This window comes from Dreissena polymorpha, chromosome 7 (genome assembly GCF_020536995.1).
Source record: "Dreissena polymorpha isolate Duluth1 chromosome 7, UMN_Dpol_1.0, whole genome shotgun sequence".
Classification (NCBI taxonomy): domain Eukaryota; kingdom Metazoa; phylum Mollusca; class Bivalvia; order Myida; family Dreissenidae; genus Dreissena; species Dreissena polymorpha.
In genome coordinates this window covers 84,664,190-84,677,692 of record NC_068361.1, presented here as the reverse complement: position 1 = coordinate 84,677,692, position 13,503 = coordinate 84,664,190, and the positions used below count along the sequence as shown (strand labels likewise).

Sequence of the window (13,503 nt, the reverse complement as noted above, 5' to 3'; positions counted from 1 at the left end):
TAGTTGTTACAAATCGAAAACAGTCTGGATTGTTGCTATGGATCAAAACACTTCCGGTTACTTGTTTACAAGATGGCGGCCACTAGATAATTAAATACTCCATGTTCATAACAAAGTTGCAATATAAATGCTCAGTGGTTGATTCAAATAATTCAATACCAACTAAATAAAAAACAATCATGCCTGCCAAAAAGAAGAAGAGTGGTAAGAAGAAGAAGAGCGGTAAGAAGTCAGCGAGAGGATCTCCAGCAAAATTAGGACCCGATATCAATGAACTGTCGAAAGAATATTACCTTGTGCAAATTCGCGATTTAGAGAACAGACTTGCAAGGTAATAGCCTTAAAAAATTATCATTTTTTTAAAGTTAAATATGAACAAAGTTATTTTATTTTCTCTATTATTATCGTAACGTAACCCAAATTCGACGACACCTAAATTCGACGATGTTCTATTTTTATCGGTTTAAATTTAAATGGATGAGTATTGTCTTGGAATCATTTCAAAGAATTACAGCCGAGTTAAAAATTATTATTTTTTGCTATATAAGTTTTTTCATTATTTGCTAAATATTGCTTTATGTATCCGTTATATCGTCGAATTTGGGTCACACCGGGATATATAATAATCAAATGTTTTGTTTTATTGTGAAAATACTGAGCTCAGGCCGGGGATTGAACCCACGACCTCCAGAGTGGTAGTCAGACACTTTAACCACGTCGCTAAAGAGCTAGCCCAACAGCAAGGCTGTTGGAAGTGACCTTATTTCACTACACTCCTCCCCCTTTTAATGTTTCAAGGCCCAGACACGCCCGCTACAGCATGTCTTGCATCCGCATGGCCCTCCCAGAAACCATTTAACAGCTCAGACCCATTCCCGCATTCACAGTTCTTTTTGCCTCGTCGCCATTAATGTTAAAATACTGAGCTCAGGCCGGGGATTGAACCCACGACCTCCAGAGTGGTAGTCAGACACTTTAACCACGTCGCTAAAGAGCTAGCCCAACAGCAAGGCTATTGGAAGTGACCTTATTTCACTACAGTTTATTGTCTATCAATCAACATAGTCTGAAACGCTAAAAGAATAGTCATTTACGTCTCAACACCATGTTTATATATTTTAATAGACAATCATATTTGACATTTCTTCATTGCAGAATTATTTTTTTCTTAATTGAAGAACCTTACATGTTAATCAGAGTCAATGATCATGTAACAAAAACATCACCACTGTCGGTCATTCTTATTGAACATCTCATTGGATGTTTCCACTGTAAAACATTTCATAGTAAAATATAAGAGGGACTTTTTAAGGTTTTGGTAAATTGAAAAACATTGTTTCAGATTTGCAAATTTTCTGTGTAGTTATGATATTTGCGAGGAAACCGTAAAAGCTAGGGAGTCATTTAATAAATATGGTGAGGGTAGCTGACCAGCAAGAATACTGGGTTAGAGTATACTAAACCTAAGGCACTTATTAGTTGCTGGGTTTCTGGTGATAAATGTGTATTTTCTGGAGGTCTTACAGGCTATCTATCTAAACAAATATATATTGTACCCATATAATTACAATTTGCTACTTTCATGTTCAGAAATTAAATACTTCACATATTATGAACTTAATGAAAACAAAAGCCCATAATAAATTTACCCTTTATTGTTAAGTCAGCTTTTTTTTTTATCCTCTTGATAAAACATGTTATTTCAATTCAGATACCAAAAGAAGTGTGATGAGCTCGAAGTGTCCAATGGCCAGTTTAATGATAAATTTATCCAGATGGATGCTGACAAGAAGGGAATTGTTGCATTCTGGAAGAAGCAGGTGGAGGAGAAAAGTATGTTATTATCATATGCTCTAAACAATTTCCCATCACAAAGGAGTTGTGAAATTAGAATATGTTGTAATCTATAAGCAAAAGTCTTGTTACCAGGAGAAATAAAATGTAGTCTCAAGGTTGGGGGTTCAGTTAGATCAAGCTTAAATGAATAGGTTTGAACACATTAATGCTTGTGGACTTTACATTAACAATTGTTCAATGTTTTATGTTTGTTCACTTTTGGGGGTGCTTAGCTTCTTATGTGTATTAGGGGAAACATATATATAAACATTCAATATGAAGTTGTTTAAAAACCGATGTATTTGAAAATGATTCCATTCTGTATCAATTGTGCATGAATATTCTAAACCTAAAATGTATCAACTTCTCTAAAATATTACAAAAGTCACCGAAGTGAAATTGTATTATTTTCTTTTAACCTCTGAAAAAAATATTAAAAATTAATCAATTTATTTGCAATGTATGAGTAAAATCCAATTGCACTAGACTTTATTTCATTGGCCCACAAATTAAACTATAATATAATATATATATATATATATACTGAGCAATCGTTTTAATGTTTATAGCGGATGACATAGCAGACTTGAATGATCGCCTCATAGGACTGCAACAAGCCAAAGATGCAGAGAAAGAACAGTATGAAGCAGAGCTCTCAAAGATCAAAAATGAGTTCCAGGAAACTAAGGACAATCTGCAGACAGAAAACGTGATGCAGCGTAAGTAAACTTTCCAGTATGCTAGCATCCACAGTAAAACAGGTACCGGTAGATTTATTGCATCTCATGCATTTATCAAGATTTTAGCGGCAGAACAAATGCATTTTTTACATAGGGTTTCATCTACATTGTAGCATTAATAATGCTTCCTACAAAGGCTTGTTTCATGATTTTTCTCAAGATCAATCAACACATCCTCATCACCTGACCTCATTTTGACGATTACATAGAACTTCTTTTTTATTTCAATTTATTAAGAAGGGCAAATAAATAAATGCTGAAAAGGCTTCTAGCGGGGCCATCAATATTTATTGAGTGCAGCATCATGGTCAAAGAACAGATATTTCAAGACTATCAATGTAATGGACACTAGGAACTTATTTTCATTTCATTGATCTATAACCATGTTTTCTTACTGTACTTCATTAAATTTTATCTTTTGCTTAATTGCAATCACTCTGTACTCATTTGAGTTTGCTATTTCATATCAAGAAAATAACCAGGTACATAGTAATTGAACACATAAAAACCAGAGTTTTTATAAAGCGTGCAAAGCCCAATTCCATTTTTGTTAAATATAGGCTAAAGTCTTGTCATCAAGCAAATTGAATTATATTTAATATTCAGTTTTAGTTTTAGAAAATATTTATTAAACACAACACTTTGCTTACAATATCAAGTCCAATTATGAACAAACGATAATGTGCATATAATATTATTAGGAAAATAATGAGTTTAAGATAACCCTGTTAACAATTAAGAACCCAAGAATTTTCTGAGAAATTTAGGCCAGTTGTTAAGACAGTACCTTCTCAATATGTTCAGAGGCTCGGCTGGCATCACTAGAGGAGTTCAAGGTACAGAAGGAGGAACTGATGAAAAACTTTGCCAGAATGGAGGCAGAATTAGCGCAAAAGGAACAAGACCACAAAGACGAGATCTATCGATTGGAGCGAAAACAGGTCATCGACAAAGATGCGTGAGTATTATACTCAACTCAACTTGGAAGTGTGAATTGTGTTTCTAAACATACATTCCATTCTATCCACACTTGTTAGTATTTGTGCTGTGAATACTTATTGTATAGTGATAATTTTCTTTTGGAAATCTGACAGCCCAAACAAAGTTTAAGGACCATGGATGGTCATGTTGACTTCTGTTAAAGTATATCCCTGTATGTGCTGGACTTAGCTTGTGAATCTTAGTTGTAAGTGTCTATTAACCCTTTACCACTAAGAAACGTATTTTAACGCATTTGTAGTCCCTTAGAAAGTTATATTTAATTAAATACCGTTCTTACTAAATTCAAGTTTTAAAGGCTTCATTTCCAACCCTAAGTTACTGATGAGCAGCAAACAGCATAAAACCTAGCAGCAAACAGCATAAAATCTGAGCAGACTGCAAGTTACTCGCAGGCTGCTCTGGTTTTATGCTGTTTGCACAAAGCCATTTTCACTTTGCTTCTGATTGGGAAAGGGTTTTAGGACGAGCAAGTTTAATCTTACATGTATTGGACAACTGTAACCTGTAAACTTCTTGTGTTCAGTTCCTGTCTTATGTCCTATTTACTGGGCTTAACTTCAAAGGTTTTCTTGTGTTAATGGTAAATCAGATATGTAATGAACTTAATAATTGACAGTCTAATATTATAAATATTGTTAGATGATAGCTGTTATTTTTCCACTTTTTTTGGAATGTTGGTCTTTTTAGTCCAGATAGGCAAAAATGTGAAAATGGTGACTAATATTGGAAAGTTAAGATGTGTGGGTTTTGTTTGCTTATGATATGAATTGAGAATGAAATATTTAAAGTAATATTTGGTAAGGTTTATCACATAGAGCTTGTTAGGGAGTAGAAATTAATTTTTCACTGGATCAAAAATCATTTGAGTTGGACTTGAATTGTGAATTTTAAGCAGTCATTTTGGGGAAAAAACATATCCTATTTAACATTTGGAATGCGGCCAAAACTTTAAAATAAAAAAAATACTGGCAGTAATGATTTAATCAAACTGAAAATAAGTTATCAAAATAGAAAAATGGTTGGATATAAAAAAAATCTCAGAAAAGTAGTTCCAGTTATATGTATTGATATATACTGAAAATTACAATGTGAAAATACGTCTTATGTTTTAAAAAATAACTGGTTTATGCATTGTTTATGTGTGTATGTTATTTGGGTTCAATATGCAATCCTCCTTTTGCTATTTCAGTCTCAAGAAAGAAATGGTTAATCGTGTAAACCAGGTAGCATCGGAATTCAGGAAAGTCTCAAATAAGCAAATGGCCGAGACCACAAAACGCACTATCAGAGACAATGTGTCAATAAATGCTCAGTTGGACAAAATGTCTGATAAGACCACAGAACTGATATCAGAGAACGACGATCTGAAGAAGAAGAACAAAGAGCAGCGACAGAAGATTGAGATGCTGGAGGACAATGAGAAGGAGATCTTGAAGAAGAATCACAGTAATCAGAAGGTGGGTTTAATGTCAACATTTTTAGTTTAGCTCAATGTTGCATCTAAAGCCTCTAAATTGTCATATATATCAAAAAGAATTTATGCATTATATTTAGACAAGCAAAATAACAATAGTGTATAAGTACATGTTTGTTAGAGATTCAAAAGCCTGTTTGGTGTTGTGGTTATGAATTTTGCCCATGCTCTGTGACAATTCATGTGCATAAAGTGTCGTTCCAGATAAGCCTGTGCAGTCCACACAGGCTAGTCATGGATGACACTTTCTGCTTTTTATGATATTTTTCATTTCAAGAAAGTCTCTTCTTAGCAAAAATCAAGTTTTGGCGGAAAGTGTCCCTGATTAGCCTGTGGGGACTGCTGTTGACTTTATTATAATCCCATATGATCTAAACTGCTTTGGCAATAAACATAGTGTTTCACATCTGGCAATTTTGTACATATTAGTGTCTTGCAGATCATCAAGATGTTGACTGAGAAATGTCGCAACCAGGAGGCAATAATAGAAGAGTTTGAATTGCGAGAACAAGAGTACCAAGAGGTCGTGGGAGAGGTTGAGATGCTACGTTCACAGACCGAGTCAATGAAGTAAGGGCATGTTACTGGGGTTTGTCCTGGAAAAACTGGGCTTAATGCATGATGGTGTAGTCTAAGCAGGAAAACACTTTTCACCTCATTTGATTTATGTTGGAAGAGAAATATTAAGTCAGAAAGCTTGTTAAAGCAGAAAATGTTGTTTTGTAGATGTCTGTGCTGATTGCACAAGTGATTTAGGAAAAACTTAAAGATGTGCATTTAGCCCAGTTTTCCCACAAAGCCTCTAGTCACCAAGTCAAAGTACCTGTAAAAAGGAAATATTCAAGGAAGGCCTCCGTTCCATGATTTATCAAGTAAACTTAAGGCTTGTAAAACACTTGCATTGTTTTAAATTGCCTGGACAGAAGTGTTTATCAAAATTTCTATGGTCCTTTTGTATTGTCAATGAACCTTTTGTTCCAAACCTCTGCTATTTTGGAACCTCCTATTTGTATGGCTCTTTAGTTTACTTCCAGGCATGCCAATCATGTAATACAGTTACTATGAAGACAGTTTGTTTATAATCTGAATCATAGTAAGTGTCAAACAGTATAATGCAGAATAGGTAAAATTTAGGTTCACTGTATTTTTGAAAGGGATTTTTCATGTGTGTAATGAAATTATAATATCAAGTTAAAAAAAAGATTAATCCAGGCTACATTACGGTGACCGATAGGGCAATGCAATAAACAAAACATAAAAAATAAACACAGAATCAAAAGTAAATTTTAAACATATCTTGTATTTGTGTTGTTATTCATACTGAAGATGAACTTACTTTAACATGTAACATAACGGTAAATAAATAAAGTTGCATGACAACAAACTCAATCTGGTACTTCAAACTCAAAGTCCCATAACGATGTTACTAATTTCAGAGAGGAGATTGATCGTATTAACAAGGACAACGATAATCTTGAGTTTGAGCTCAAAACAGAGACAGAAAAAGTCACCAAGGAAGTCTCAAACAGAAAGAAACTTGAGAGGGTCCTGGGAGATGCTGCTGGAGCCCTGAAGACAGTTTTAAGGGTAGGTCCCACCAGTGGAAGTTATTTGAAGCTTGCTTTGGGAAAACAGGGTTTAATGCATGTGCGTAAAGTGTCATCCCAGATAAGCTTATGTAGTCGGTACAGGCTAATCTGGGACGACACCAGAGCTCCAGATAACTTTTCTGAGTAATTGGGTAAATATCCACTACTTTTGAGTTCAATTGGGTATTTTCATTTTCAATTGGGTACAAAAAAAAGTCGGTACCCCCTACTTTAATTGACAATTGTGTATTTTTGTATTAAATAGAGGATATTTGTTGGATCCGGTGGATTATCGATTTTAATTCACGAGTGATCATAGAAAATAATATATGCGCCACGAGTGAAAATATATATTTTCTATGATCACGAGTGACAGATTTCCGGGACAGATTTACTTGTTACGCAGAGGAAAAATGCGATATGCGTAATCAGCAGTTTCAATTGGGTTTCGGTACACAGAGTTTTATTTGTCAATGCGTAATCGGCAATTTTACATTGGGTATTTACACAAATACGCACCTTATATGTAGCTCTGCGACACTTTCTGCCTTTCTCATTGGGTGCTTTTTGTTTAACAGAAGTTTTTTCTCAGCGGAAATCCAGTTTAGGCGGAAAGTGTCGTCCCTGATCAGCACATCAGACTGCATGTGCTATTTCGGGACGACACTTTACACATGTGCATTAAGTGCCATTTTCCCAGAACAAGTCCCATTTCTTATTCAGGGGATATTGACTGGTTTTATCAGATTATAACTTGGAAGAATAAACACACATATACATAATTAGTCATTAAGCAACAAGTTAAATTCATTAAGTATATAATGTTTTAATGAATACTTTAAAGCAATTTATGGAAACAATTCTTAACTGTTCTGTTTTTGTGATGTAATGATTATTACCATGTAAGTCGCAGTTTGAAACTATGGTAAAAAACTTCATAGAAACCCTTCCGCAAGCTTCAAACAATCTGTATATGTTTTTCAAGCTTTTTTGTGTCTCAAAGTGTAGCTTTTATAAACTCATATTACTACATGTTCATAGAATATGACTTCGCTTTTCTTCAACCAGTAATGTTTTCATGTGATTTGAAAAGTTTGTTTGTGGGATTCTTTTTTTAATTAGGTAGTTTTAGTATTTTTAAATATTGTATTTTATTGCTTTTGGCATTGTTTATGATTACAATATGTCATGCAAATGGCCAAACAGGATCAGTTTTAAATATATTAAATAAACATTCATATTAAGCCAAAGGGCATTTATAAATTATGGTTGTAAAAAAAAGATATTTTTTTTAAACTTCACTATCTTAATTTACTTGTCGGTCAGGCTATCTGCTTTGGAAACTCAGTTGTCCCCAAAAATTCAAACCCAGCATGGATAAGCTGGCTTCTACTTAAAGGCCACTTGGGCTTCCACTGCAACAACACTTTTATGAGGTTGCTATGGCGTACTTTATATGGCGTCAAGAGACCTGGAGGTTATGAGTTTGATTCTTAAGATCTCATTCAAAGATATAGAGTACTGGTTCTACCCAGGAAATGCACTCAAAAAGATTTCAATAAGCCATAGGCATTTGATGCAGTCAAGGTAAAATAAATAGCTTTAAAGTAATATTTTTATGCAAAATGTGAGTTTATTTTCCTTGATAATTTTTGTCGGTGTATTTAGAATACTGGTCCAGACGAGCCGGACACATCCGACATGAACGACGTGGAGAGACGAAACAACATGCTGGACCACCTTCTGATACTGCTGAACAGTGCTGCGGCTATCGGGGTGGGACCTCAGCCTGCAGAGATAGGCAAGCAGTACAAAGTGCGGCAAAAGAGTGCGGGAGAAACGCCAGGCAAGCAGGGAATCAAACGAGGGTAGGTGCAGGGTTTGAAGCTTAGCATTGGTTTGAGGTTTAAATGATAATATCATACTGAGGACCAGATGTGTCACATAATCGTGGTATTTATTCATAGAAATTCACAAAATATCCACATTAAGAAAACGAAGTCTTGCTTTTGGTCCATGAAGCTTTTTATTTTCTTACTAAAAGTACATTCAGCTTAGTAATGTGCATTTTTCAACAATTACGTTGTGTTTTCCCAGATTAGCCTGTGAAGTCCGCACAGGCTTATCTGGCACAACACTTTCAGCTTTTATGGAGTTGTTTTGTTAAAAGGAAGTCTCTTGTAAACAAAAATCCAGTCTCGGTGGAAAGTTTCTACACCGCAGACTGCATAGGATTACCTGGGACGACACTTTATTCACATGCATTAAGCCTAGTTTTCCCAGAAAGAGGCTCAAGGATGATCTCAACAATTACCACACAGACTTTGCACTGAAAGGATGATAGTTTCTCAACAATTACCACACAGACTTTGCACTGAATTTTTCCATAATAATTAATCTTTTTCACCTTACTTACAACAATATTTACAGGGAGCTCCCAGTGGTGTCTGGTCCGGGCACACTGCCCCACTACCAGCTGGGTGACCTGGGTCTCATCCCCCGGCCCAAGCTGCCCATCCCTACCTCCCTGGACAAGATGCGTGTACTCTCCGCCACCACGCGTCTAGGCGGACTCAGGAAGGTCCTCTGTAGATCTGTCGGTATTCAGACAGTCAGTGCCCCCAAGGTAATTAGTTTAAATGTATTTGTTTTGAGATAGATTGCTTTGTAAGCATTCGGCTTAAGGCACCTCTCTGGAGTCCATTTCTTTGAAAGAACCAGTACTTTGTGCCTTAGGAAAGATCTTTAGAGTGCTTCCCAGGTAGGAATTGTGCCCAGGACCGCTGGATGCCAAGCACCATATATTCCTTATACCACTTAGATACATATTTTGACGTATTTGTTGTCCCTTTGAAAGTTAAATTTAATTAAGACCTTTCTTACTGGATGCAAATTTTCAAGGCTTCATTTCCAACCCTTAGATACCAGTATGCATCAAACAGCATAAAACCTGAACAGACTGCCAGTTACTCGCAGGTTGTTCTGGTTTTATGCTGTTTGCACATAGCCATATGCACTTTGCTTCTGAGTGGGATAGGGTTAATAATGCCATATAACCTTAAGTTATTTACCAATTGATGTGATTTGATTAAAAAAGACTATTAACAAAGCACATACTTTCTTATTTTGATGGGAGATTTATTGTAAAAACAAATACTTGTACTTTACTGGTAAACTGTAGTTGTTGACAATTGAACCACGTAGGTGTAGTTATTTACACAAAGTGCTTGTGCAATTAAATAGTAGAAATGTTTAGATCACTGTACTTTGTATTAGTAAAGAAATGGCAAAAGATTTTGAAGTTAATGGATTTTATTAACCAATTAAATATAAGCCCATAATAGGTTTAGTCAGTTGTTGATTTACATGTATCATCTAGTGGTCAATTACCTTCATTTATTCTTTAAGTAACTGCTGGTCAGTTGTGTGATGAATAGAAAGAATATTCTAAATTTGTACTGCTACAAATCATTGGAATTTACATCAATGATTGAATGTTGAACAGTTGGGTCCTACTGGCAAACATTTCCAAATTGGATTTAATATGTTCACACTCTGCCCTGGAATTATTGATTTCAGTTGTTCTTTTTTCTTTTTCCTTTTCTTTTAGGATTATTATTATAAATATTTGTTCTAAAAGCAGAAGCTATATAATGACATATGTTAATGAATGTGAGCCTTTATTGAGGAGAGTCAAGGGCAAATGTGGCTTATTATTCACTGTTAACATCAAACTGAAAATAGCAAGCACGTATTCATCAATGGTTGTATTAAGATGTTTTGTTTTCTGAACTTTTAACTATGTAAATGTTATTGCTGAGCACATTTCAATGTCATGCCTCCCTTTCAGGCGATGTTCTATGCCGACCAGCTCCTCAGTCGTGCCCCCCACGCCACACAGGAAGCAGTTTTACATGACCTTCAACCCCCAGACAGGGCTCGCGCCTCTCCCATAATGTTGGGTCGCATCTCACCAATGAAGAAAATGGCGGGAAAAGTCATGTGATTTAATGTGTCACTTCTATTGACAATTGACTTGTTTTAAGAATAAATTTTATTAATTGTCCCCAATCAAACACTTTGGGAGTTATGTTTCATTTAATAATAATAACTTGATGAATTGGTGAGAATTAAAATCTATTGGTAATGATTAATTTACTTAACTATGGAAATGTCTATTTTGAAATAAGTAAGTTATTTTAGTTTTGACGATGATTTGTTTAAGGCATTTTCTTCATGCTACTTTTATTGTTGATTCTCAACTCTGAAACTCACATCATTTGTGGTGACTCTTGCTCAATTTGAATGAGCCTTTAGTGGAAATCTAGACCAAGAATATAGTTGTATTCAATTTGGTTTTATACACTGTTAAATTCCATACTCATTTGCTACTAGAAAGTATTTAGATGTTTTAAATAATAAATCAAAAATAAAAAGGCATAAAAATAGTGTAATTCGATATAGTCAGTTACTTGTTAAGCCCTGGAAAAAAGCAATTCCTTTTTTGATTATTTAATTAAATCATGAAACATCAAACAGGTATGAACATTTTGCTTACAAATGATTTTGCATATTTTCCAATATGGTAAAGGGCAGGAATTTTGGAGAACTAATTCATGTTGTAAAACACTAGCAATCATTTGAGGTGCACTCTGGGAAATCTGGGCTGAATGCAGGTCCATAATTCACAGGCTTATCAGGGACGACACTTTCTGCCTACTCTGGAATTTGGTTGAGAAGAGACTTCCATTTAAGGAAAAATTAAATAAATCTGAAAGTGCACATGCATTACACAGGTACTTAAAAAATAAAGATATCTCTTATTATATATATATAAGGACCAAAAAAATTGATGCATTATGCCCAGTTTTCTCCATAACAAACCTCATGTATTTGGTGCCACTGCTTTCACAAAAGGTGTATATCGTCCTCTCCCCGCGAAAATGGCCAATCTCATTTTTGGCACAAAAACATGTTTTGACATTTTGCAATGGCAAAAACGGCCCGCTTCTCCCGCGAAGAATTCCAAGGTCCTATCCTATCAGCTTACACAGTTATACCCTGTGAGGATTTGGCAAAGTTCCGTTGGTTGGAACGAAAATTTCCAAGCTAAATGTAAACAAGTAAAAAAAATATGAGAAAATTGTCTTTCTCAAGCTGTAAAAGCTTGAGTTAGACAATTTCCTCATATTGACTACAGAAACAGTCCAACGGCACTTCAAACATTAGGACACATGTAGGGATATCTAAAAATTCGTAATACAAAGTTTTAGCTTCATTCTGTATTTTAAGTTTTTTCCTTCTCCTGAAAACTTGTAAATATTGAGGTTGGCAATTTTAGCTGGGAGGGGACGATATTCAGTTGTTTATGTTGTAGCTTGAAACACTTAGTATCACAAAACATTTGACTTATTGTATCACCATTAATGTAACACTGGTGTATGCATTTAACTCTTTCAGTGCTGGATTGAATTTTGAAGACCTTTGCAAACAGTTTGGATCCTGATCAAACGTGGCGTCTGATCAGGATCCAAGCTGTTTGCTATTCTGATAGTGGTCTTTGAAAAAAATCAAAGAAAATGCTAATTTTAGAAATTCAGCAGAGGACATTTTGGCGGCAGACAACAAATTTCCCAGCATGCAAAGGGTTAATTTTCTTGACTGTCCTACAACTCACAACACAATGCACAACACAATGCTGCTGATACATCAAGAGAGCATTGCACGTGATTTACAGCTGATAAACATTCCATACTTGTTCATATTCAGCCAATGTTTGTTTTCTGTAACAATACCATATCACTACAAAAATGGCAAGTTTATAGTGGGTAGACTGTAAAATCTGTAAGTATTAAATAGGAATAAAAGGTAAAAATTAATCAGAATATTAAACAGCAAGGTTCTGAAAAAGGTTTTAGCTTAAAACTTGCATATTGAGGTAGAAAATGACCAATACAATGTAATGTGGTTGTTTTTAATACAGTTTCCATATAACAAAAATATGAAAAAATGTAAACTTTCTCAATTTGGAAGTCATTTTAGCAATTTATATAATATTGCCAATAAGATATTTTATTCTATTAACAGACACAGTTATTTACTTAAACTATTCATGTTATGAAAATGTAGAAAATGTTTTGATAATGGTATAAATGCTGCATAATTAATGTTGTTAAAAAATGTGTTAAGACCATTCTGTTCAAGCAAATGAGAATCTTGATTATAGCATTATCAGGGAAAATGACCCTTGGTAAATGATGATAAAAACAAATGTGATATGTACATATGTTTGTCTTTTCATTAGGTATACACATCTTTACACATGTTATTACTTAAGCAGTTAGCATAGATGCTGAATGTGACACACTTGTTTTAAGAGTATTTTTATGTTGTATACTCAATATGTTAAAACCATGTCAAAAATAAACTTATGATCACTCATTCAGTTGTTGCTTGAATTACTAGTAGACATTTGCTTACGTCTTAGAAAATAACGCTTGCTAGAGAATTTCTACATCTGTCTATTGGTGTAACAGTTAATTTATTGCAACTCTTTAAAAAATCGTAATTTTCATTAAATGGTGATGTATTTATTTGAAAGATATATAGCATTTCAAGGATTTCAAAAATATTAATTAAACTAAAAATTGGGCAGACATTGAATGTAATGAATAATATACTGACCAGAAATTAAAAAGAAAGAAATTCATACAAACGATGTTTGATACCATGTCAGATTTATTCTGTCTGCGATAACTGGCAATGCCTGTGGAGTAAAAATGTTCCAAGAAAAGGAACAGCCTAATTCAATCTAAGTAGTCACTTATGTTCATAAGAACTTGTGCAAAATAAAGATGCAATG

At 34.5% G+C, this 13,503-nt stretch overlaps 1 protein-coding gene across 1 annotated transcript; it reads left to right on the top strand.

The window, feature by feature from the left end:
* Window positions 1-39: 39 nt before the first annotated feature.
* Window positions 40-13,082, top strand: LOC127837570 (cilia- and flagella-associated protein 157-like). Its single transcript, XM_052364779.1, has 10 exons — window positions 40-331; window positions 1,712-1,833; window positions 2,406-2,555; window positions 3,381-3,534; window positions 4,768-5,035; window positions 5,492-5,622; window positions 6,489-6,639; window positions 8,310-8,509; window positions 9,072-9,267; window positions 10,492-13,082. Exons 1-10 carry the CDS (start codon window positions 180-182, stop codon window positions 10,645-10,647), a joined length of 1,680 nt encoding a protein of 559 aa, XP_052220739.1. The 5' UTR covers window positions 40-179; the 3' UTR covers window positions 10,648-13,082.
* Window positions 13,083-13,503: the final 421 nt, after the last annotated feature.